This window comes from Callionymus lyra, chromosome 12 (genome assembly GCF_982586985.1).
Source record: "Callionymus lyra chromosome 12, fCalLyr1.hap1.1, whole genome shotgun sequence".
Taxonomy (NCBI): domain Eukaryota; kingdom Metazoa; phylum Chordata; class Actinopteri; order Syngnathiformes; family Callionymidae; genus Callionymus; species Callionymus lyra.
The window spans coordinates 8,548,988-8,576,583 of record NC_141829.1 but is presented as its reverse complement, the minus strand read 5'-3'; the positions used below and the strand labels follow the sequence as shown (position 1 = coordinate 8,576,583).

Here is a 27,596-nt window from a genome sequence, read left to right as displayed (position 1 = left end):
ATAATTTCTATTGATCACATTTTTTTCCCTTATTTCTAAATTTTTTGACCCTCAACTTTGGATCTTGATGAAAGATAGACATCGTCAACCGTTCTGACATAAACACTAGTAACTGAATGTGAAGCAACAAATATATATATTTTTATTTCAGTGTTTTCTTAAGAAAATGTTCAAGTAAATGAAGATTTTTACCAAAATCAAAAATTTCCCCTAAAATATAGTCACATCCGACTCATCAATTATCTCTATCACGACCTAACTCACCTGGCTGATTAGAAAAGTACGATAAATACTTGTGTTCATTTTTATCAATTTTTTCAATTTCTTTTTTTCAAAGTTACAACATGATTTTGAACCTATAAAGACAATGTTTCCAATTTCCAAAATATATATTTCACTCATTTTCTACTCGCCCTTATGTCGACTTAGGGCTGGGATCTTTTTTAGAGTTATAGACAAAAATGTTTGTTCATTTTAATGTAGTGACTGGAACTCAGTTGTTTTCGTCTTCATCTTTGTCCGAAAAGACACTTAAAAACATCAAAATACCTCCATACTGCTCGTCTGTAACGTCCCTCTTGTGTTGAAGACTCGACATGAGTGATTGTTCAGTAAAAATGTAAACAAATCTATATTTTAAGTTTGTTTGTAGCTGAAGCTTCTGCAAAAAAAAGGCTTAAAAACTAGATTTAATGAAAACATTTCAGAAAAACTAATCATGTGGAGGCTTCAATACAAAAGGGACAATACAGACGTGCAGTATGGAGGTATTTGGATGTTTTTAAGTGTCTTTTCGGACGAAGATAAAGACAGAGACAACTGAGCTCCAGTCGCTACATTAAAATGAACAAACATTTTGGATGGAAAAAGTGAGCCTCAATAGCTACATAAGCATGGACATGTATTTCTGTCTGTAACTCCAAAAAATGTGGATTACTAAAAAAATAATCACAACCCTTAGTTGACATTAGGGTAGAAAATGAGTGAAATTTAACATTTTTGGTGAACTTTCCCTTTAAGTAAATGTAAGTCAATAATCAATAATGCACTACATAGATACATATTTAAAGTTCATGACAGTTATTGGATTCAAAAAGCTTCAAAAGCTCAACAGTTTTTCTTTTTTTTTTTCCAAAATCTTTTATCGTCTTCTGCTGGCCCAGGATTTATGATTCTTTGTGCGGCGTGCAGCAGGGCAGACCCCCCGCCCCTCCTCCGGGTCGTCTTGCTCGGTAACAAGCAGGCAACTCGGACACAAAGATAAAGACTCTCATCACGGGAGTGTCGCTGCCGTGAACCCAACTTACTTGAGTTATTGAGGCTGTGCAAGATCACGGTCGGCGCTCCGGGACCTGAGCGGAAGAAGAACAAGCTTGTCAGAGTGATACAAAGTCTTGCTCAGGGGTTAAGTTAGCTGAGCGCTGCCACTGTGGGAGGAAATCAACACTTTTCACCATCGAACTACAGGATTTTCCATGACAGCCGAGGAGATAGAAAAGTAAACGCGCTGGAGAGACTTGAAACTGCAAGATGAAGCAAGCGTTTTCAGTTGCCGTTTGACGCAACGTCTCGTCGTTATCAGATCGATTCGTCGTGTCTGAATGAGAGTTTGAAAGAGACGACGCTCACCTTTGCAGTCGAGAACGATGTGCTGGTTCGTGGGGCTGAACGTGGCGTCGAAGTACGTGCAGTGAGCTTTGTTCAGCTCGCACGTTAGACATCGACGAGGGAACAAACCCACCGTTTTCACACTGGAACGGAAAGAAGTGAAACAGTCAAATATAGTGATCGTCTCACCTTTTTCCACCGCACCACATGTTGAATTTCTCTGTGAGATTTCTCTATGGAGATCAATAAAGTATATTGAACATGTTAATCTGTTTAAAATAAGGTACAAAATAATATTTCTGGAAGAGGATGTGTGGATAAAAGGGATAAAAAGAAGTGTTTTTGAAAAATGGTTATATTGCATTTGAATTAGTATATGCGGGGTATATAATAATAAAATTGTAATATGTCTGTTTATATTTTGCATATTTTTATAGATACGTGATTAAATTGTGTTAAATATAGATAATACAAGTCAATATATGTTAAGTTTTGCCAAGTGTTTAAATACTATGTATTTTGAGGATTTACGTGTAAAAATTTGTACAAACCAAATCATTATTAAAACATGAAAAAGTATTTTTACTTCTACCTACTAGTACTAGAGTCAATCAAGCCTCCTAATTCGAACTACAGTGTTTTGTCACGGTTTTTTTTTTGTATTTGTATTTTGTATGTACAAGTAATAACATATTTCAAAATATTTTTTTTAATTCATTTATTTATTCAGGTTCCGTCCTTTTGTTTTCTTAAAACAAATACTGGAGAACATTTCCACTGCAACCATAAGGCATTCAGAAGGTGCATACCTCTGCCAAGGAACCTCAGTTTCCCATATTACATCAGCAGAATAGTAAATGATTTCAAAGAGACAATTATTATTGTATGGTGCTTGAGTGGCAGCGTTTAGAGGCCATACAAGTCGTGAAAGAAAATCTGTTTAAAACTTCCTGTATCCAGACGTTGATCTGGATCACCAGAGAAAATTCTTAGCACCTCTAATTTAGTCTATTTACAACTTATCTGGAAACAATTCATGAGAATTTATTTTAAAAAGCCAAAAACAAACAAATATCCGCTTACAAAAATGTAACACACACAAAACAATTGTTTGTCTTTATCCAATATTATTGTAAATATCTATTTTTGAATAAACAATACAACATGTTCTAATTTAACTAATATTTATCCATTCTTTTTTATGATATTATTTGTTATTTCTATTTTTTGGGGGGTTATAGTTTCACAATATAGCAGATATTTGACAGAACTCTTTCATAAAATGCATTTTTAAATTAGTATTTGTTCTATTAATATTTAGAGAGTAACAGATAATCCAGCCTTAATAATCATATTTAAATAATAATAATAATAATACATTCTGAATTATAATCTTATTCTAAACATTTTGGATGTCAAGTCTTTTTTAGGAGGATTAATGTTCTATTTTTCAATACATTTTTGCATATTTCCCATTTGCATTTACTGTAAAAACAAAAGGTTCTGTAAATAACACAAACCTGTAGAGCTGCCGTCGCCGCGGCGATCCCTCGGTGCTGAGGAAATAACTAAAGGAAAAAAAACCAAAACGATAAAATCAGTTCATTCAGTTTCCAAATATATCTAAATGCAAATGTTGTGTCTTCATCTCCCCTGGGTGGATGTGATTGGAAAAAACAAAAAAAACACTGGAAAATCAGCGTCACACACTCACAGAATCTCTGCGTTTTCATCGAAAGCCACGATCTTTGTCACCTCCCAGTTCCCCGACGTCAGATGTCGGACCTCGTTCTGATCGGCTCTGAACTGCAATCAAAACCAAACGAGACATGAAAACAATATTATATCCGTGGATGGACTCGGACGAGTCAACAACGTTCTCTCTCACCTGCGTCGTGAACATGGCGATGTGATGGAATTCTCCTCGTCCCCCTTGTTTGACCGGAACCGTCAGGAAGAACCTGCTGCCGTCTTGAGAGAAAACAGGCTCTTGGTTCTGCCCAAACACAGACACAAACTTTATTACTGAGGAGAAGAAATAACAAACTTTTATTTATTTTTTTGTCAAAAACAAACAAAGACAGAAGAAAGAAACCGCATTTTCAACTTAATTACTATCAAACTTTCCATCAATACACAGGAAGACTCTGCTAATCCAACCAGATCAAAGTATTTTCTCAGCATAACATCATTCTGATGCTGTATTTGCTGCCGTGTTTGAAGTACAATTAATATTATCCGGTCGAGAGCGACACAATAACGTTGATGTGTTTTTGCTCGTCCACTTGAAACACGGTCTTCTTGAGCCGCCATGTCGCTCGTGTGATAACGCTCACGAGGGTCTACTTCAGAGGGACTGTGTTATTGGATATTTCAATTTGTTTCCATGACGATGAATTTACGACAAGTAATGGAGCTTGTTGAATTTTTAGTTTTTTTGTTCTTGTTTTCGACAAATAAAATTAGTATTTTAGTCAGTTTAAATGTTTTTAAGTTAAGTTACGTGACGCAATTTACGATGAACAAAAAAAAAAGATGAACTAATTTTGATCTATAATAAATTAATCTTTTATTTTATCTTACCAGAAAACACACACTTTATATTATGATCCAATCATGCATAAGAAGTAATCACAAAGTAAACTTACAGAGATGGTACAGTTACAAATTTAAAACTTTGAGCTACGCCATTAATCACTTTAATTCTAATTAATTAATCAAAATTAATTTGACACCCTGAATAAAATAATAAGATACGTTAGGTCCATTTTTTATACTTAAAACATTTTTTTGTTGCTATTTGTTTGTGTAGTAGTTGTGTATTCTCTGGTGTAGCCAAAGTTATTCTACAAACAAATGAAATAGCATTTTATGCGATTTTCTTTATTAATTAATTATTTGTTTTATTATATTTATCACCACAGGACCAGAATTGACCTTAAAACTTACGTAGCATCTGATCAGTCCAATCAAATCTCTTTTAAGAGAAAAAAAATTGGGATAAAAAAACAACCTAATATTATAATCATAAATGTATGATAACTGTTGACCTTTTTTTTTATTGCACCAAATGAACTGTATCTCAACCCGTTCTTCCTGATGAAGACTGAACCTTAAATTGGGTTATAAACTAAACCCATTTCATTCAGTGTGTGTCTGGACCAGCACCTGAACGTCTGCGTGAAAGTCTCTTACAGCTGCTTGCATCATCGGCTGCAGAGTTTGAGTCAATAAACATATTTTTTCCCCTCAAGACAGCGAGCGAAACCTGGAGTTTTACATCTGAGATGATGCCACAGAACATGATCTCTAAGAGCTTTACCTGCTTAGAGAGCCACAGCTCGGAACTTTCCTCGTGTCTCTGGAAAAGTCAAAGCAAAAAAAAAGAAGTGAGAAGCAAAAAAAAACAAACACATCATGACGAGTTCAAAAGTGTATGTTTTTTTTCCTGCTGATGGGGGAAAAGAATGGCAGGTTACTGGAGCTCGTAGGAGGAAGCTGAGAAACACTCGCCTCATCTCTAACCTAGAGATGTCAGTGCGAGCCAGGTGTGTGAAGGTGAAATGTTTGAGAAATCCAACACAGGAAGTACTCGGTTCAATTCAATATTAATCACCTGTGTTAGCATTTTTATAACGTATAGTCCAGACTCATAAGGAAATTTCTAGTAGTTGGGTAAGCTGAATTTCCCGGTTTGGAATTCATGAAACATTTCTTAAATTGAGAAGTTGAATTAGCTGTTTAAAGAAGATGATGCTGAATATTGGCTGTTCTATTCTGTTAAAGCCACAATACTGTAATGTCGTGAAGCCTCCGTTGCAACGTGCCGCATTAACAAATGCTTGTTTTATACAAATGCAGAGTAAATATGGTATTATTCATACTTTTGCATGTATTAAACATGACCCTGTAAAGGTATATGGATTGAAGTAGGTGGAATCTTTAGTACCTTTGTGGCGGTGTCCAGTCAGTACTAGGGGACACACTCTCAAGTTACCTTTCATAACTTGGCTGGAGAACAACAAAGTGCGTCTGTTCTTTCGGACATTCATTTTCATTTTTATCAGTAAAGGTTGAAAATTGCCTAAAAATGGAAGCTTTAAGTTTTTCTTTTAAGTCTGGTTTATTCTTTATTTGTGTATTTTTTTTAGAAAATTCAAAAGTTAAAATTTACTCCAGGGAACCACCATGGAGTGAAGACGCCAATAGTCTCGCCCAGGTTTATAGATTTATCATTTGATATTTAAATACAAATAACACATTTTTTTCAAGGGTTTATTTTGACAATATAAAATGATTTGTTTAATGTTAAAAATGTGATAATATTTGGTGTTAATTGTATGAAAGTAATTGTTTAATAAAGCGATCTTTAAGAAACTCATGTAGATATTACTGTAACGTGTTTTCCATTTCCAATAATTATTTTATTTATATACTATTCAGATACATTTTAACTTTTTTTTTGCATATACTGCAAGTTTTTTTTTGGTGTTTTTCTTTTTTATATTTGCAAAAAAATGGAAATCAAAGGTCTCTAGTGTGAAAAACAATTGAATATAGATTTATAGACATCGTTACCAACTCAACTGGCTTCTGTCTACAAAGAGAAGCAGAAAATCTACTCCAAGTCTCTGACGAATGATAGAGCCTTCGACTTTGATGTAACGGTAAGTTCACTCACGGTCACGCAGGCTCCCGTCGTGGTGTCGCACACGGTCAGGATGGAAATGTTCTGGGCCCGGTTCAACCAGCGCACCGCCGCCCTTGTCTTGCTGATCCACTTCACCATGGTCACGTAATGTTCTCTGTGGGGCGTCATTATGAGATGATTGCGGAACATCTTGGCTTCCGTCTTCATGTTTTCAACGTATCAATGCATTTCAATGACACTCAGATTGTTCCCTCAGAACTCTGTAACCATGGATACCTATTATATGGCATCATATCATGAAAGAAGACTAGTTAAAGTTTCATTTAATTAAATGAAGTTCCATTAAGTGTGCTTTCGGAATGAGGACTTCCTGTAGGTCCAGTATTTGGGACAAGTGGGATGGTGGTCGAATGGCAGATGTTGTTGCCTGCAGGATGACAGCTTTATAGGAGGTCATGCATCCCATAGGGACACTGACTCAAGATGCAAAGTGGGTTACGAGACTCTTTTAAATGTCTAGACTTTCAACGGCCTCTTTCCAGTAGGACATTATCATGACACTACTTCTATCCAGGAGGTGTTTTGATGTAGAGGAGCAGCTGCTCTACCTCTGAGGTCCTCCCAGAAGACCCCCAATGGGAGAGTATACAGATGCATCCAGCTAGGACTTCGAGTGACTCACTTTGACAGCCTAAATCCCAGATGGATTCAAGTCATTTATACCTCGATTTTCCACCCAATGTTGCATTTGACATATCACAAATGAGCCGTCCCCGTGCATGAATCACTTCTCACATGATCCTGGCAAGATGAATGCATTTGGGGTCTTTCATGGGCACTTTCATTGGCGCCCAAATGGCAGCCTTAGTTCTTTGCTTTTTCCACTTCACCAAGATAAATTGTTTTTACAAAGTTCCAGTTTCCTTCTGACGTCACTGGCCATAAAGTTTTCAGATCTGGAACAATGGGTATCCCTTTCTGAGGTGAGAAGCCATCCAGGTAGCTCTGTACTTAGTGGATTGGTCTTGTCCTGCCACCACGCGGGATGGTACTAGGCTTGTGGTTCTTTGGATTCTCTGGATCCAACGGTCAATTTTCAACCCTTATGTTGTCTCTGGGTCAAGTTCATTCGACCTCCCTGGCTTCCCTGAATACATATGCAGTGGTGGAGGTTGTTCTCCTTGACCCATAGGCAACACAAGGGATACCACAAACACATTAGTTTTCGGCCCCCAGAAGCTTCGGTTATCTCAAGGAAGCGTCTGCTGGTTCTATTTAGGGATGACCAATGCTCAAGACTACTGTGTCTAAAGATGATCCCTTTGACCTCATGCTTGGTTTGTGCAAGTCTCAAGTGTGAGGCCAGCTCTGGACAACATACCCTAAAAGTCCAAAATATAAAAAGAAGATGCTATAATGTTGAAACTTCTGATGCTCTTACCGTAGTTTCAGGCTTTCCGGGGGCATCAGCTCGAGCGTGTGAGTCGGGCCGTACAGATTCACCACATAGAGCTTCACCACCGGGTTTGGCTGACCGGCCTAGACGGTAAACATTTGAAAAGAATGTAGATACATATGATATAATCACCCATAAACCTTTTTTTCCTCCCATGGCACAGAAGGTACATGTTATTCCTCAGAACTCAAAGCTTGCTTTGGGAAACACAAGCTGCTCTAGTTTGAGCCCCAGGTGGGTGAGAGAAGCCACAGCGTACTGCAAGTCACTCAACTAAAGAAGCTGCTGCTTGGATCTTGCTCTGGTTATGAAACAGTGAGTTTTAAACTGAAACGTCATTTAAAGTCTGATACTTTTCAGTACCTTTAAATCATAGAGTCCAACAAAACTTAAGTTACTCTGTTCATCCTTGTCGATTTGAGATCACAGAAGGCAACAACATTGTCCGTGTTTCAGTTTACTTTTGTCTGATTTAGATTGGATTGGATCGTCCCAATTCTTAGTGGAATAGTTTTAGCCCTTGAGACTCCATGGTAAGTAAGTAAGTTAGTAACTGTTATTTGTAAAGTGCCTTTCTAGACCAGGGTCACAAAGTGCTTGAACAATCGAAAGCAATACACAGTTAAAAGTACATTCAAATTTAAAAACTCTAAAAAGCCAAGACAACATAAAACAGACACAGGAGTCCTAGAAAATTAGGAAAAAGCACAAATAAAAATGTCTTGATATATTTCTTGAAGGAGTCAGTAGATCATCAAACACAGAGGGAGATGAAGATCGTTCCAAAGCTTAGGAGCAACAGCCTGAGCAAGTAAAATAAGAACCAGAATTTAAAAAAAGGATGCTTTAAGAAACTGGCAGCCAATGCAGAGTTTTAGAGGATCGGGGAATGCAAGTTCTCCTACTAGAGCAGCTAGAATTCTCGCTGCAGAGTTTTGTATGGGTTAGACCAGTGGTGGGCAATGCGTCGATCGCGATCTACCGGTCAATCGCGAAGCTTTTGCGAGTAGATGGTGTGATTTAGTAAAATATGATATTAGAAAATAGTAATGGTTATTGCGCCGATTGGTTGACAGTTTGATTGACATGCACAGCAGCCAATCAGAGCTCCCGCCTCTTCCACTGAACACACGGCAAAGTTCATATGAATCGAGAATAAAAAGAGCAAAACGTGCGATAGTCATTTTACGCAATTCAGAAAAACGATATAGAATTATAAGCTTGTTTTAAAAAATATATATATATAACGAACAAAAGAATGCGCGTTTGATCGCTTCATGTTCTTCTCTACGGGAGTCACAGAAACATGACGTCAGTTCCATCAAAGTTAAGCTGCAGGTTCCAATGAAAGCAAAAAATGCTGGTTTTCATTTTGTGATCGCGTCCTTAAAACACACTTGTATTAATACACCATCACATGATGACTATTTGTAAATTACCTTTATCTCACGAATGTAATAAGAATACGCTGAAACACAAACACGTTAAACAGGTGCAGGTGAGACACACATTCTAATGACGTCAGAGACGATCAGACAAAGCGATGATGATGTGAAGTTACTGGTTAACAGTTTTATTCTCGTTAAACTTCATCTGAAGATGTTTTAAAAATTTAATAATCCACTTGTGTGATTAATATCAGACATGTTTAAAATTAACAAATATAAACTGTTAGTTTGAATTCATGCTTTCATTTGTTTTTGTTTTTCCATGAACACAGAAATGGAGAAATTTTAGTCTTGTGCTTCATTTAAATATGATGACATATTGAAATGGAGGCATGGAAAGGGATGAACCCGTCTGAATTCTTTGTTGATTTTGATGAACAAAGGAAAAGGGCTTGAATTCATGTCAAGCACAGATTCTTACACATGAATATTTTTGTGCACCATTTGGGTTCGAATGAATGACCATTTTTAGTAGGAAATCAATGCAATTCTTAGTACATACAAGTCTGAACTTGTCTGCAGTGGAGGATGAGATTTAAAACAGGCTGACACTGAGCTTTAGACAAGGTCTTATGGACATTACTCAAGTTACTCTCAGAGGAAAAGTATCTTCTTATGAGGAAATATGCTCCTCGCTGACTGACTCTAGTTATTTATGTAAGTCAGCATTTCTATGAAGATGATTAAATCCACACATCATTCCATCATGACTGATTATCAGTGCATTTACTTTCATTCCGTGCAAATCATGTAGTCAGTATGTTCTTACTTACATTGAGCAAATTTGATCAAGGTAGATCTTTTGAACTTGATCATTAGAAAAGTAGCTCGCGAACCGAAAAAGTGTGAGCACCCCTGGGTTAGACCAAGGGGTAAGGCGTAAGGGGGTTGAATTTGGAGGCAGTCTATGACTATTTTCCAGCTATTCTAAAGTCCAAATAACATTTACTGAACCTTAACGTTTGTGACAAAGATCTTGCTCTAGCATCACTAATGTTAATTCAAATAGTTTTCCTATTTTTTCCACTTTTATATACTTTCTTTTTAACGAAAGTATAATTTTTTTTCACTTACTTTTGGGTAAGGGTAAAGTCTTCCTCTTGGGTACGTGGTTCCGGTAAATCGGGGTAAAGCCATGTTTGGTACCAGACTGTCGTTGAGGACCAGGAATGCTAACCGCTCGCCATCAGGTGACCACCAGTGGGCGATGTGGGTCTGAAGAATCTCCTCTGAGAAGAAAAAAATTTGCAGAATTAATAAAATACAATTTCCATTCACTAGTTATATTCTTAAACCAATAATATAAACTTATTTTGTCTTTGTCCTAATTTTCTAAGCCCTTTTAATCTATTTCTGTTTTTTAAATTTAAAATATGATGCAGTAAATAAACATTTTGGTTTTAATGTAGCAGTTGTAGTAATTGTAATGAGACCAAAGCATTTTTTTAATCAGGTTTCACTCACAGTTTCCTGTCCTGATCAAGGAACGTTTGTTTACTTAAAGCACATCAGACATGTCTCCACATTCAGCAGGACTAACATGAGGAATATGTCATCAGAGAAAAGTATTTAATGAGACACTTTGTCTCAGCAGCAGAACAAAGTCAGGAAGAGTAATGGTGTCCCTGAGGCGTTTGAACGAAAGCCTTCCGCTAACATTCCCCAAATGGTTCATGTGAAAAATCGAAAGAATGGCTTTGTTTTATTTATTTATTTGCTTACGAGAAACAAAGAAACAATTTAAAGAGATCATTTCACAATTGCAATAACTCAATAAGTAAATTAAGTATTTAAAAACTATTGATATAGTTTATAATATTATAGTAAATTTAGATAAAAACGACAGCAAATAAACAAAAAGTAGTTTAAAAAAGATTTAAGGGAAGCAGAAGCAGATATCAAGAAGGTTGAGGTGATGAGATAAGAGTTGAATAAGAAAAGTATTACATAATACTATGTGATTGAATTCCATTGAATTACCTTCATAAAGCCAGTCTGCGATGCCATTGAATACGACGCCTTCTTTCCCCGACGAGGTCAGTCTGAGAGAGTTGCTCTTCACGTCCGACTGGTAGTAGATGTTGTTCTCAAAGATGTAGATCTGAGGAGATCGAGCAGAGACAATGACTCTGACAAGTGTCAATTGGTCCTTTTATTCCATCTATTTCATTGATTAATTCAACCATTTAGCCATCAATCGATACAGTTATTAATTCAATTCAATTCAATTTTATTTAAAGTGTCTTATCATAACAAAGTTATTATTATTAATCCAAACATCAATTTATTTATCACTCAACCAATCCATCCATCCATCCATCCATCCATCCATCCATCCATCCATCCATCCATCCATCCATCCATCCATCCATCCATCCATCCATCCATCCATCCATCCATCCATCCATCCATCCATCCATCCATCCATCCATCCATCCATCCATCCATCCATCCATCCATCCATCCATCCACACATCGATCCTACCATCCATCCATTATTCACAGATCAATCCATTAGTTCATCAATGTATTTATCTATCAATCCATCCATGTATCCATCCATCCATTCATCCAATACATTAATTTTTTCATCTAAACATCCATCTATTCATTCCTCCGTCAACCAATCAATTTATAAATCCATCTATCAATCCGTGTTCCATCCATAAACCCATCCATTTATCATCAAACCACCCATTCATTTATTCATCCAACCATCCATAATCACTCATCCATCCACACAGCAGTCCATCCATGTTTAAATCCATCCATCAATTAATCCTTCTATGATCCATCCATCCACTGTATTTATCCACCTACACACCTGACCATCCATTTATTCATCCACTCATCCATCATCCATCCTTCTAGCCACCCACACATCTATTAATTCCAACCCCTGAACCATTCATTTATCTAAATAATCATCAATCTATCCATCTTCCTCTCAAACAGTCCATTCATTTATCATCCATAGACGGATTTGAGCATGTTCATCCACAGACCAAACAACATGGTAGTTACTGATGTTTAAAAACTGTCGACCGATGCATTCGACCAGCTCCAGCCTGAGCCGTGTGATCACTTGTCAAGAAACAGTGAGGCAAATGGTTTCTCTCTGCTCTCTACTCGGCCTTCTGCTGTCTGGCTGCGGGCCATCAAGATATCATCATCATCATCATCATCATCATCATCAGTCCAGAAGGCGGGATGCGCTCAACGCTCCGGAGAAACAATTATTTACAGTAGCAGCCGACGTACGACAAATGCACCATCTGCAGACAGAACGTTCCGTTTGAAAAACAGCTCATTACCAAAGATGTGGACTCCAGCGTTTGATATCGTATGAGTGAAGAAATATGGAAATCATTTGGATTGTTTACAGTTTATTCTAGTTGAAAGTCCAGTTTTATTTGTACTTGTTTGTCTGTGTTTCAGGTGATGCTGAACTTTTGTAATGAAACTGGTATGTTCGTTATATTTATCTACCAGTTTCCGATACTGAACCCCCCCCAAAAAATGTCATGTTGCAACATATCTAGACCTCAAACATGGTCGTCAAGGCAGCAACATGATTGAATCTCCACTTCCTTCCACTGACATTTGCTGCAATTTCAGATTCAATTACTGCTTTCGCTCCAGTTTCAGTTCAAGCTGAGGTGAGCAGAAATTGGCTGCTCCCAACGAAAAGGTCAGGAGCGACAAAAGTGAACGTTGTGGGAGCCCAAACTACGCAGCGTCCCATCACGGCCACGCGTCCACACTGATGAAGAACAGCTTAGATGTCTTTGCTCAAGGGCTTCGGGTCAGGGCGGAGCCACGGACCTGTCGGTTTTCATTAAGCTCTTGTTCTTTTCTTTTTAACAACATTCTTAGTTATTCAATCACTTCCCTTGGTCCTAAGTCTAGGTATAGTGTATTTGACACAAATAAAACATTGATTAGTGAACTTGGGTAGAATAGGCTGACTGGAACTAATATACAAATAAATACAATTAACATGTGTTCCCTAATATCAAGTACTTATTTCTCATTGTTAAAAAAATAGCCATTAGCGCATCTGTTGTTTTTAATTTCAAGTCTTATAATGGACAGTGTATGATGTGAACCACTGAGACTTTTAAAATTCTGGTTCTTACTTTCAGATCTATTCATGGTCAGACCTTCCATCAGTGATCTGATCCAGCCTTACACCCCAGCTCGGGCTCTGAGGTCTGTGGTCAGAATCTACTGATGTTTCCTGAACACGCTTCAGGACAAGAGGAGAGAAATCCTTCCAGACTGTTGCTCCTAAGCTTTGGAACGATCTTTGTGTTTGATGATCTACTGACTCCTTCAAGAAACATCTTAAGACATTTTTATTTGTTCAGGCTTTTCCTTGATTCTCTGAGACTCCTGTGTTGTTCTCAGTATTATTTTGACCTATAAAGTATATATTTTATTGAGTATTGTTTTGATTGTTTAAGCGCTTTGTGAACTAGTCTGGAAAATCGCAATATAAATATACATTTCTTACTTACTTACTTACTTCTGTTACAGAACTGAGGTTTTGAAGCTACTCTGGGGTGGCGGCCATCTTGAAAATGCAGACTCTGGTCAAGAGGCGAAGTTCACTGATTATGATCGAGTGTACAGGACTTCCCATCTACTACCAGCCTCAAGTGGACACTCAGTGAACTGCAGCTTTCTGCCATCCTCATAAGCACAAATGCTTATTTACCCAGTATAAATTATACATTTATTCAACCAACAATACATCCATTCATCTCTGATCCATCCATTTATTCGTCCAACCATCCATCCATCAATCTTTGATCCATTTATTTATTTATCCAACCATCCATCCATAAATCCATGATACATCCATCCAGCAGTCCATCTATTTCTTCATCCATACGTCAAGATGTGATTCATCCATCTATCAATCCATCCTTCTTTTGTTTTGCCAAACATCCATCCATTTATTTATCCATCCATCCATAAATACATGATCCAGACATCCAGCAGTCCATCAATTTATTCATCCTTCCATCAATCAATCCATCTATCTTTTCCTCCATACATCCACATGTTATTCATCCATCCATCCATTTATTTATCCTTACATCCATCAATCCACCCTTTATTTTGCCAAACATCCATTAATTTATTTACCCATCCATCAATTCTTCCATGTATAATCCAACAAGCCACCCATCTATCACTTCATCCATTAATTCAACAAACTAATTATCCATCCATTTATTAATCCAAACATCCATCTATTTATTCATCCATCAATCCATGATCAATTCATGATCAATCCATCTATTTATTTAACCAACCATCTATCCATACATCTGTCATCCATCCATCTGTCCAGCAGTCCATCCATTGATTCACCTATTCAACAATGAATCAGTCACTGATACATCAATTTATTTATCCATCGACCATCCATTTATTCATCCGTCCATCCATCATCCATCCTTAATGCCACCCACCCATCTGTCAGTACCAGCTTTGGATTGTTTGAATTTGTAGAAATGAGTCTGCTGAGAGAGAACTGGCAGTCAAGAATATTGCCACAGCTTCAACTACTTAAAAGATTATTGAGATTTCCATCTTGAGGAACCTTGGAAATAATGTAACAGAGCTCTTGACGTGAACGTAATATAAGAACGCACTATCACAGCAACATACTTCACTTCTACTTTGAAGCAAACATCAAGTCATTGTGTGTGAGAAGTCGCTACTCTGGCTAATGATGCTGTTTCTGCCTCTTCACAGCCAGAAATCCTTCACATTTATCTGCCGCCGCCGACTTCCTGTCATAATGGCTTCCTAATGGAAGAGGATTTGATTTATGTGCCGGCACTTCATGCTTTAATGTGCCAGTGCGGACAAAGAAGCTTCGCTCGGCTTTAGATGGGTTCATTGTCAACACAGTGGACTGCACATCAGGGAAAGGATAAGGTAAGGAGGAACAGCTCTGAACATCGAAGTAATACAATGTGTTGCCATGAAAAATATTACACATTCAAAACATATGGAAACAGAATTAAAGATAAAAGTGCAAAACAAAATATATTCAGAAATAAATAGAATCAAAAGTAGCAAATGTGTCTAACAGGGATGTGCAAGTCATTCTACAAAACATTTGTCCTGGAAATTAATTTAAATTTGTTGTGACTGGTTGCAAAGACAGTGAAGCACCAATGATTTAAATCAAAAGTGTCCAATTCAAAGCCCCGGTGGCCAAATTACGGGATGCTAAGTCATTTTGTGGTGCCGAGTAGATGCTTGGCTCATAAAACAAAGTAGATTAATGTTCATTTTTATATTTTGACATTTACAATAGCAGTGTTTAAGATAAGATAAGAGAGTAATGATGTTAGTGGAAGGGAATTTGATCAAGGACAACAAACACTGAGATGATTAAGATAAATCACACATTCTGGAGTAAAAAGATGATCTTATTGTACAATTCGTAGTTTTCAAAATTTACATTTTGTGCGGATAATGATCTTGACCATTTTGACCTCTTTAGTTTAGGTTTAGTCGACTTACTTTTTCAATGTAAGTGTCAATGGTTTTGTGGAATTACTCGATTACTATTAAACCAACACAACTATTGAATTAACACAAATTAAAGGTACGGGTGTCCAGATATGAGATTAATTTTGATTATCTAATTAAAGTTATCATTAGTGCTTTAATCGATTCAATGTAATTTTTGATCTCTAACTTTAATGTTTCAGTTGCTACTAGTTTATTTTTGTTTATTCTGTTTTTTTTTCTGTTGGTCTTTTTGTACTTGATTTTTCGGTGGAGTAACATCCTAAAAATGGACATTAATTAGTCTAAATAATGATAAGGAAAGAATATTTTTTTTGTTTCATATGTTATCTTAAAAAAATTAATACAGATCTGACATTTTATTTTTATTTTCTAATTATTAAACTTAATAATTATAAATTATTGAATTAAAGGTTGCAGTAAAAACCTGGACAAATAAATAGGCATAATGTCAATGAATAGAACTGCATCTATTTAATATAAAACTCGAAACAATAAATACATTTATGAAAAAAATCAACATTTTTGATCCGACTTAAACATGAATTAAATTTAAAAAAACTCAAGTGGAGGACTTTTTCTCACCCATTTTTAGATGGCATTAAAAAATAGATCAATTGGGTCAATTAATTACAGATCATCATAAATTGATCTCTCAATGATTTCATCTCTTGACTCATTAAAGCGTTGGTGTCTCACCAGCTGCTGTCCTTGAACGCCCCAGGCAGCGTACTGGAGGACGGAGTTCTCCACCTCCGGGGGGTCCAGCTCCCACACCTCCCTGGACACACAGCAGGAAATACATTTAGAAAGGCACTCGGTTATGATGCAAAGGTAGAAACACCTTAAGCAATGTGTATCAAAATATGTGGCCCAACGGATGTTTTTTTTAAAAAGTAAATTAATGTTGCTATGTTGACTCATAAAGTAGAGCTGTAGCAAGACATTAATCTCACAATTTGATACGATATATTAATATCACGATACGATTCAATACGATATATTCGGCTCACAATACTGTCTATGTAGCTCACAATACAATATTTTCAGATCATGATACGGTTATATCTGATATATGCAGCTCATTATACAGTTATATTAGATATTTTCAGCACACAATACATTATATTGATATATTAATCTCACGATATGATTCGATACGAAATATTAAGATAATGATACAGTTACATTCAATATATTCAGCTCACTGATACAGTTATATTCGATATATTAATCTCACAATAAGATTCGATACGATATATTCAGCTCACAATAAGATCTGATACTATATATTTAGATAATGATACAGTTATAGTTAATATATTCGGCTCTCAACACAGTTATATTCGATAAATTAATCTCACGATATGGTTCGATAAGATATATTCAGCTCATGATACAGTTATATTCAATATATTAATCTCACGATATGATTCGATAAGATATATTCAGCTCATGATACAGTTATATTCAATATATTAATCTCACGATATGATTCGATACGATATATTCCGCTCATGATACAGTTATATTCTGTATATTATTCAGCTCCCGATACAGTTATATTCGATATATTAATCTTACGATACAGTTATATTCGATATATTAATCTAACGATACAACCCGATTCGATACATTCAGCTGACGATACGATGTATTCAGTTCAATAAAGGATTAAACACGATATATTCAGCTCCCGATACGATTCGATACAATATTTTACAATACCCAATTTTTAGAAATTTTAGGGGACACTGAATTTTTGTGACATCTTTTGATTGTTTCACTCTTTTTGGTCACACTGAATAGAGCTGAAAGTCAAAATTTGTCCAAACATCAGCTTCAAAAGCCGCTGAAGTTGACTGTATCCTCTTGTCCTGAGTCATCCTCGGGATCATGCTGGGATGGATTTCATTGTTCCATTGCTTGCGGAGGACGTGATGACTACGGCCATCTAGTGGCAGGAAATGTATTTTCAACACCAAAATGAAGAAACAGTATGAATATTTACATTTTTATTGTAGATAAAAAAAAAACATTGAAATGTTTTATTTCACAAACAATTCATCTCCCCTCCCCAAAAAAATAAAAACATCAAAACAGAAATGTGAAAAAAATATAAATATATATACATTTTCTCCCACACCCCTAATATTAAGATTATAGATGGCAACAATTATACAGATACCAGTAAAATTGAGACTCGAGGTAAAGAATTTTATCCCGGTTAGACACTGTAGGTTAAATATGAAATTACAACTATAAGAAATCGGGTCCTGAAATATTTTGGGTCCCTTGTGTGATTGAGTTTATAACTCCTTCTTAAAAGAAACATTAATGCCAGTAAGATAAAGCTGCTCATCTTTGATGTTTGCAATCTTTTCTTCCTTCTATCCTCCTTTGAATGTTGTCTCGGCGAGCTCTGACTCGTCGACGACAGAAGGTGACACTTACCGAGTGTGAATGTTGTAGATACTGTAGGACGCCATGTAGGAGTGCCGGTAAACCTGAAGGCAAGTAAAGACAGACGGGAGAGATTAATCCACCGACGTCTGACACATTAACAAGAGGAGCAGCGGCTTCAACACACAAAATTGACACTGTGACAGAAAAATGAAAAGAAGGAAGCAGGGTAAAAAAAAATGAATAAAGGGAGCGTCAAACTAAAAGGGAGGGCTGGCTGTTCTCCCTGATACAATCTGGAGACGATGCCATTTGCATGGGTGACAGCTCCGGGGACGAGAAAGCCTCGTCTCCGACACGCGCCTCTGCTCCGAGAACCCCGGAGACGACGGCGGCGTTCAAAGTGACGGAGCGGAGCGTGTCAAACTGTCTGGCTTCTCTCGTCTGAAAGCCTGAGCCTGACGTGATAATAGAACTGTAATCGCCGTTGATGAGGGGACACAGGAATGCCTTTTCCAGCAGCCCATTTTACCCATCATGCCTTGGAAGTATAGTAGAACCGCTGATGTCACTTCACACACAGAAAAAAAAGATTTAAAAGTAATTATTACATCTCAATGGCGAAGATTAACTCGACTTCATCCTCCAAACGCTCCGTAACAGACTTCCATTACTTCATTTAAGGAAAATATGGAGCAAAGCTGGATGAGAGGAAAAAAATCCAATCACATTTATAGGATTAATTAATCTGTCACTACATACTACATACAAGAGATATTTCACAAAACAGTGACGTTACGAAGACGTAGTGATTGTGAAAATAACTGATTTTAAAGGAGCTTTTCCTACTCCAGAGGAAACCACTTAAGGGGGCTGGAGCAGTAGGTAAACGGGAAGAAGAATCGGGCGCCAGATGATCGTAGTTTTCGATGTGTTTTTTGCCAAAGTCATTTTAGTATTTAAGACCTCTATTTCAAACTCCTCAGGTAAATACCAGACCTTCAGAAAATCTGTGTCATGATCTATGTTTTGCTTGCATTTCTTTTATCACTTCCTTAAATAAAAAATGGCTGCAACCAACCGCTCTAGCTTCCTTGTTACAGTCCGTGGTGTCAGGCCAATCTGTCTCCTGCATGGTGTTGGAAATTATCTAGCATTATTGTGTTTCTCTATCGTGTATCGACCTTGTGCCTTTGAGCTTGTCTTATTTCAACCATGAGTGTGTTTTGTGAACAATCCCATCGATTTTCTTTTACTATTGTCCCTTGTGTTGACCGCTATGTTATTTTTAGTTTGTTCTATAACATGTTCTTTTGCTTCCACTTTGTCCGCTTTGTACCGTGGTTCTTCTGATTTCCAGTGCTTCTTCTACTAGTCCGTTATGTGAGTAAATAAACTGTAAATACAAATCATTGAGTCGAGTCTTCCTGTCTCAAGGTCCACGTTTCATTTTCTACCGGCTATTCGTAGACCTACTCTACTCGACATGCCTCAAACCGCTTTGTGTTGCATTTCCATCAGCACAGTATTTCAAAGCAGATACTATTTTTATTCTGGAACATGCTGGTTCCGAGCCGGCACTAAATGGGTTGGTATTGACCCACTGCCGTCCACTGATCGGTCAGAGAGTGACGTGTCTGCCATCAGTGCTACTCCCGACACAATAAACAAAGCCACCTTTTTAAAAGACAATACTGTGAGAAAGAGTATAGTACGTCGGTTCATAAAAAATCGTTCCGTAGGCTTTTTTTGTGTTCGGTGGTTATGGCAACACCACTGAGTAGTATTAGGCTGAGTCGAGAATGGCTGGAATTTTGTAGTGGACCGGCTCCAATGTGAATGCTGAAGGAAAGTGTTGTACAGCATCTCTTCCTACAAATTCTATACAACGTTCTACTTTTCTTTTATCTCTTCAACTCTTTCTTCTATTTATCTTTTTTCACTCTTGAACTCATGTTTTAACTCTTGACCTTCAGTTACATTCATCTACTCTAAATAATTCATCTTCATTCATTCAACTTTAAAACCACTTTTATCTACTGTCTACTACTAATACTACTACTACTTCTACATCTACTTTTACTACATCCTCAAAAAGGTACAACCACTTCTACTACTCATTCTACTTCTACTTCTAATTCTACTACCTTTACTTCTACTACTAATTTTCCTACTAATTCCACCTATATTTGTACTACTAATTCCACTAAAACTACTAGTTATACTTCTACTACTACTTCTACTACTTATTCTACTAGGTACTACTACTTTTAATACTCATTCTACTTCTACAATTATTCTAATACTAATCCTACTAACTACTTCTTCTACTCCCACTACTACGTCTACTACCACTTATTCTACTTCTACTAGTCATTTTCATACTACTTCTACTTAAGTACTTATTCTACTTCTACTACTTATTCTACTCCCACTACTACTAGTTCTTCTTCTACTAATACTACCTCTACTACTAATTCTGCTACTACTGATAATTCTACTTCTTATACTTCTACTACTTATTCTACTACTTATTCTACTCCCACTCCTACTACTTTTACCAATACTTCTTATAATTCTACTCGTTTCTTCTTCTTCCCTTTCTTCTTTTTTCTTCTTTATTCTTTTTTTTCACTTTATTTCAATGTTTTCACATCAGTCTTTCTTCTTTATACCATCATTTCAGCTGTTTCCACACATTTCTAGTTTGAATACTTTTAAATTCACACTGCATTTTCTTCTGGAAATGCAAGTTTTCTAGTTCACAGTTGGATCCTTCAAATGACCTGGGTCCCTGAAATGCTCAAATGGCGAGTGAGAGAACTTTCAACTTCCCTCTCTTCGTAGAGAAGGTGGAGGTTTAGTGCGAGGGCCTGCTGGATGACTACAGTCACGATTAGTTTATTTTCTTCTTATCAAACAGTGATTCATGCTGCTTCCCTCCCATCCCACCTTCCCGCCTCTTCTAAGCAATAGTTATCTCTCTCCTGCTGAGCACCACAGCTTCAGAATTCAAGGTGCAAATCCTCAATCCTCTAGAGAATGCCATTCAGAACGGCTGAGCGGGCGCTAAGCACGCCGCCACTGCACGATGGGCTCCTTGGAACGCACCAGCCGAAAACAGGAATGTGCTTCTTTTTCTCATTTTTCTGTCTTACTGTCACACAGATAAATGGCTTTGACAAAGGCTTCCTCCTCGGTGTGGGACCGCTCTGCCTGGTGGTTGTCAAGAAAAATAAGCAGATACAAAATCCCCTAAAAAAAGCAGGATGCTCCTACAAACTAATCCATTATCGAACGCCGGCAACTTGACGCTATTCATCGTGAAAGGGCGAGCGAGTCCAAGCATGGTTTGGGATGTAGCGGGCGAGCTAATACAGTATATGGCTGTCATTATGCCGCTCCAGCTAAATTGACTGTACTCCAAGCACTACGTCCAAAAATACTCCCAATCTATCCTGAAATCTGACGAGGTGAGGAAGAAAAACAACACGCAACCGCGGCAAGAAAAAAGCCATCAGCACCTTTTCATTTAGCCGAGGCCGTTACAGCAGAAGTATTGTGCACACCGGCGGCACAAACGAGAGCTTTAAGTGCTCCCTGGTACACATTGAGGGAATGAGCCAGAGGCTACAAGAGCGCTGCATCACTCCGGTATCTGTTGTCCAAGATGGAGTTCATTTCAGGTCATTCCCCACAGGCCGTTAGCAGTCGCCTTTTAAATTTTTTATTCTTCTCCTTCTCGCTCAATGTGTCCAGTGGCTGCCGGCAACTTGCTTTACTGAATCCGACGCCAACGAGTTCATCAATAACCGGACGGATTCGATAACTCCCTCGACGATACGTCCGCCGAGCAGGGGTTCCGGGAGAAAGGATCGGCACTAACAAATTCAAACTCATTATAGGTTTATTAAAATATAATGAGACTCAACATCTATGACTCAAGAGGCCGCCACGGGCAGATGTCTATGGAAACTTTTTCATGGTGAGTAGTGTGGTTGAAATCCTTCTCGGGTTTCGAGTCGAAGTAGTGGCCAGCAGACGACTAGCGATTCTCTTCTTCATCTTGACAAGTTGATACGATATTAACCCACGAGTCGTGCTTCTGCTTTTAAACTCAAGATTGGTCAGACTCGCCTCCAACAGTTTCAAAATATACTGAACAATATTGTTTTTAGTTTAGTTTTGTATGTTACGAAAATGTGACTCAAAGTGTGACTTGTATACTCCTTTTAAAAAGAAAACAACAACCTTGTAGCTAGTTCAACTCTAAACAAAGTCTAATGATTTAAGGTCATTTTTATTGTCTTTTTCAAACAATGGCTGAGTGAAAAAACTTTGCAGCTAAATCTGGACAAATTTGAAACTTTATTGGTTATTGCGTCTGATGATAAGGTTCCAGGGTTGAGTCAGTACTTGGGTAACTTAGGTCAGTCTGTCAAACTGAGCCTGAGAAACCTGGGTGTTGTATTTGACAAAGACATGTCTCTAGTTCAACACTGAAGAAAACTGACCAGAAACTGTTTCAACTGAGAAAAATCTCAAAATTTAGGAAAATTATGTCACAACAAGATTTGGATTTTATAATTCATGTGTTTGTGTCATTTAGACTATTGTAACAGTTAGTTTTGTGTCTAAACAAGAAGGATCTGTCTCGCCTGCAGTTCATACAAAACTCTGAAGTAATCATTTTTACATGCTCTTGTAGAAGAACCCACATTTCCTCGATCCTTAAAACTCTGCATTGGATGCCATTTTCTTTCAGGATCAATTTAAAAATTCTGGTTCTTACTTTCAGATCTATTGATGGTCAGACCTTCCATCAGTGATCAGATCCAGACTTACACCCCAGCTCGGGCTCTGAGGTCTGTGGATCAGAATCTACTGATGGTTCCTGAACACGGTTCAGGACCAGAGGAGAGAAATCCTTCCAGACTGTTGCTCCTAAGCTTTGGAACCATCTCTGTGTTTGATGATTTACTGACTCCTTCAAGAAACATCTCAAGACCTTTTTATTTGTGCTTTTTCCTAATTTCCTTGGACTTCTGGGAAACTCTTGTTTATTTTTTTTATGTGCACCTTGTTTATTTTAGTTTTCAAAACAGTTGCAGTTTATACTGTGGCCCCTTTGGAATCCAGGCACCCATGTCCAGATAGATGACAGGATTCTTAGAATATTTAGCTTTAAAATAATAATAATAAAAAACAATCATCAGGCAAGTTATCGTCGGAATAGTTTTAATTGTCAATTTGTTTCCATGATGAGATTTAATTTCCTATAAATGTAATGTGAATAAGTTTAGTATATAGTCGGTATATTCCCCCCTTCTCAATGATCACCTTCTCTTGACAATAACGAAGCTAAAAAACTATTTAAAACTATAAAACCTTATAACAATAAACTCAACCCACTTGTGACGCATAACAGAAGCTACAAAATAATTTATAAAGACCATACATGGAAGAGTTTTGTTCTTCTCAAATGAGCTCTTGGTTTTTTTTATTAGCAATAATGTGAGCCATAAAAGTAGCTTCTGAATGAAGCATTATAGTGGGTTTGTATCGGGAGAGGAATTAAATACTTCTTACATTGTTTTTATTATTTTGACTTTGTAAAAATAAGAAAATATCATTGAATAGGGTAGAATTCAGTCATTCAACACTGTTCTAGGGTTGCTACATGATATATAGTAGTGGTGTTAAGTAGTGGTCCTAATGAGTAATTCTAAATTAATCTAATAACAGTTGAAAATAACTTTATTTTGAAAGAATAGCTGATTTTTTTGTGTAGTTACACTAGCCCCTGACTTAATTGATTTAAAAAAACAATCTTGTTGCTATTCTTTCAAGTTGTGCTGTTTTATTTCCACTGTTCCCTCTTTCTTATCTGCCACACAGGCTGTTCCATGAAAATAATGACTACATTTAAAAGTTTTTTTCAAGGCAATGAAAGGTAGAAAAGGATTTCTCTATACTTCATTTTTTTTCCTGCCAACACAATACTTGACAGCCATAATGATAATTGGCTGTCCTTTAAACGAGCGGTAGGATTCAACACTGGAAATAAATGAATCTCAACCACGCGTCGGTCCCCCGCGAAGACGTCCTTTTCTTCTTGATAATTGGAGTCTGAAGGATACAGTTGGGTGAACACTGAAAACTCAGGAGTTAAAATCAGAGGCATTTAACAAGCATCGGGGGAGTTCCGTTGATGGAAGTGTGTAACCGAGTCGCCCCGTTCATGGGCTTGGCGTCGGTCCACACAGTCTAGAGGTGAAGACTGGATCGATAGTCATTTGGGAGCCGCTTTCAGACTGAATCACAGGGAGCTTTACTGGGTGGAGTATCATATCTAATGAACGTTTGGCTGGTGATGAATTGAAAAGCGCTGCATCATGTTTAAGAAAATTACCTTTGAAATACTTTGGATTCGAGTCCTGTTGAAAAGAAGATACATTTCGAGTGGTTTGTGCTATATGTCACCACTTTATAGGATTACATGTATATGCTTGTACTTGAATAACTACTTTTTAAGTTTTAATATAATTGAAATCTCAAGTAAAATGTATTCTATGGAATTGAACGTATGAACTTCACCTTCACAAAGGTGTTCAATTTACCTGCAGTTCACAACCAACTGCTTCAAAGCTGTCACCTTATAAAGGCTTCACTTGATGGGATACCGAAAAAAAAGCAATATTCCCAGTGTTTGATTCATTTCTGTAGTGGACTCTAAATTCTGTCTGATGTGTTCACTATTTTCTCTCGCCAGTCTGTCTCGTATTCTATATTCCGCCGGTATTTAATGGCTCAATAAACTTCCAGGAACACAGATGTGATGCTTTTACGAGTAAATCGGGACGGAATATTGAATATGAAGCTCTGACACATCCAGATCATTTTTGCTGGTTTTCTTCTAAACTCAGGGGGAAATGGATCAAAGGGAGTACGGGTAGATTGAGGGAAATGGGAAAATGAACTGAAGGATGGATAAAAGGTTGGATGGATATCATCATAAAAGTTGAGAAATGAGTGAAGAAAAGTGCAGAGACTGAAGTAAAAAAAGTAGAAAGTAGGAAACAAGAGGTAAAAAACAGGAATGAAACAATGTCCTAAGGCTTCATGTGAAAAAAACATGGATGAACAAAGGAACAATGGATGAATAAAAAGTGTGTGGAAGGAAGGAACGAGGAGAAAAATGGAAGCTTGAATAGGCGATGGAAAGGTGAGGGGAGAGAATCGATGGGAGAAAGAACAGATGCAAGGGCAAACAAAGGTAAAGGATGCAGGAGAAAAAAAGATGGATGTGGTCGTACCAAGAAACGATGGGCGGTGATGAGGACAGTGAAGGGAAAAGAATATTACAGGGAGGATTGATGGAAGTGGAGAGAAGATACATGTCGATTAGAGAAGCAAAGATAGACAAATGGAGCGTAGAGAGACAAAAGAAGAATAGATTAAAGATTGGGTAAAAAAAAGAGGTAAAATAACTTTTTGAAGCGGAACAAAAGGAAATAGAATACAGAAATATAGATAGAAATACAGAAAGAAACAATGAAGGGCTAAACACTTGTTTTTATAAAACAAGAATCTCAAGAGCGAATCCTTTAAAGATTTTATTCTAATACGATTTAAATGATTAAAAAATGACTATGATGTAAAGACTGAAAGGGGATTTGGTCAGGAACAAAGGAATTACAAGACACCTGTAGGCTGATAGGGCCCAACAGGCAAACAGGAATTTGGAGGATTAGATTTTTTTTTTTTTCTAGTAACTCTAATCACTTCTTGATACACATGCAGAATGATAATGATGCTAAATCCTCCATCAGGCAGAGTAGCACAACATTTCTCCAAAACAAAAGGGAAATATCTGACATCCTTGAGGGTCCAATTCCTGAGCACATGTTGAACTGTCAGGGATCAAAGATTAAGATAATCTGGAGATATGTTTGATGCTATTCTTGTCATTTGTTACTAAATTTGAACTTGTATTTAACAGGTGAAACAACATTGTGACAGAGGCTCTTAAAAAATGCTTTTTTCGTAAAACATTAATCAATCAGTTTAACCATAGTGTGAAATTTAAGGTCTGGGATATGAATCCAGTTGATCAGATCACTCTGTCCTGAAAAAATACATTAAAATGACTTTTAAGCGCATTATACTATCAGCCAAGAAAGCAAACATGTTTTGACGAAGACTAAATTATTCAAAATGCTGTCAGAAGCTTTGCATGAACTTAATTTCTAGCGCTTTTAAAGTGTGACTTTTGGTGGCAGCGTAAAAAAGTCAGACATGAAGGGGGCATTTGCTCGAAAGTATTTCCTCTCACACAACTAGAACAAATCGCTTGGTGCTCATGGGACAGACATGTGGGAGCACAGTCAGAACACTACTAATACTCCTGATCATAACTTAAAGTAATAGTTCGCCCAAAATTCAAACTTCACTCATTTTCTTGTCACCCTCATGTCGAGTAAAGGTTGGGATTATTTCCAGAGTAATCTGTTCTTTTGTAGAGTTTTTTTTCGATCCAAACTTCTTTGTCTTCATCTTCGTCCAAAAAGACACTTAAAAACCTCCAAATACCTCCATACTCCTAGTCCCTCTTGTATTGAAGCCTCGACATAAGAAACGTTAAGAAAAAACTTAACGAGTCTTACGCCAAGATTTACGCCGATAGATTATCTCTAAAAACAACCTTAAAACACAGATATGATCAAGTTTTTTCTAATGCCAAGTCTTCAATAAAAAGTATTTGGTTGTTTTTCAGTGTTTTTTTGGACGAAGATGAAGACGAAGACAACTGAGCTCCCGTCGCTACATTAAAATGAACAAGCAATTTTGTTTATAACTCACAAAAAGGAACAGATTACTCTAAAAATAATCCTAACCTTTAGTCAACATGAGGGTGAACAACCACTTTAAAGGAAACCGGGAATACGTTTTGATCATTTTATATAAAAAAATATCTTAGTAAGATTTGACGCCCAGTCTGGCGCGACCAGGCGGTTGGACGTTGCACATTTCCATGTCATGTCTCACCTCGGGTTGGCCGACAAACTGTCCCCTCCACACCCGACGGACTCAATAGCGGCTAAAGATGATGGCCGGAAACAACTGATTTGTGAAAGCAGATGAATAATTCATCATTAAAGTTGGAAGAGTATTCATGAAAAGACAAACCGTCAGAGGTTATTAGCCGCATTGTTCCCGCGGCGCGAGCGTAAACCCTCGTGAAAAACATGCAAATCAGATCTGATTAATCGTCCTGTCACCGAATCTCACAGTCAATCCCTTCCAGAGCCAGAAGATCTATTTACATATCTCCCATCGTCTGATGGAAACCGGGTAATTACGGTTCAAGCTTGCCCTGCTGTGCAATTAGCAAGTGGACGTGACCTGGCAGCGCCCGCCAGCCACGCTGGAATTCTAATCACCCCCTGACCAGTGAGCTCTTCAGCTTTGG

The 27,596-nt window shown here is 37.3% G+C and overlaps 1 protein-coding gene across 2 annotated transcripts in view; it reads right to left on the bottom strand.

Moving 5' to 3' along the window:
- The window catches only part of dpp10 (dipeptidyl-peptidase 10 (non-functional)), a 161,188-nt gene that overhangs the window by 10,102 nt on the left and 123,490 nt on the right, over positions 1-27,596 (bottom strand). For both annotated transcript variants that reach the window (XM_087804827.1, XM_087804826.1), the window contains exons 6-17: positions 18,176-18,228; positions 16,421-16,502; positions 11,144-11,264; positions 10,238-10,392; positions 7,701-7,798; positions 6,290-6,413; positions 4,931-4,969; positions 3,497-3,604; positions 3,323-3,414; positions 3,129-3,176; positions 1,630-1,751; positions 1,308-1,352 (exon numbers count right to left, since the gene is read on the bottom strand). In XM_087804827.1, coding sequence (XP_087660953.1) covers positions 1,308-1,352; positions 1,630-1,751; positions 3,129-3,176; positions 3,323-3,414; positions 3,497-3,604; positions 4,931-4,969; positions 6,290-6,413; positions 7,701-7,798; positions 10,238-10,392; positions 11,144-11,264; positions 16,421-16,502; positions 18,176-18,228 — 1,087 coding nt within the window. The remainder of the gene's footprint in view (positions 1-1,307; positions 1,353-1,629; positions 1,752-3,128; positions 3,177-3,322; positions 3,415-3,496; positions 3,605-4,930; positions 4,970-6,289; positions 6,414-7,700; positions 7,799-10,237; positions 10,393-11,143; positions 11,265-16,420; positions 16,503-18,175; positions 18,229-27,596) is intronic.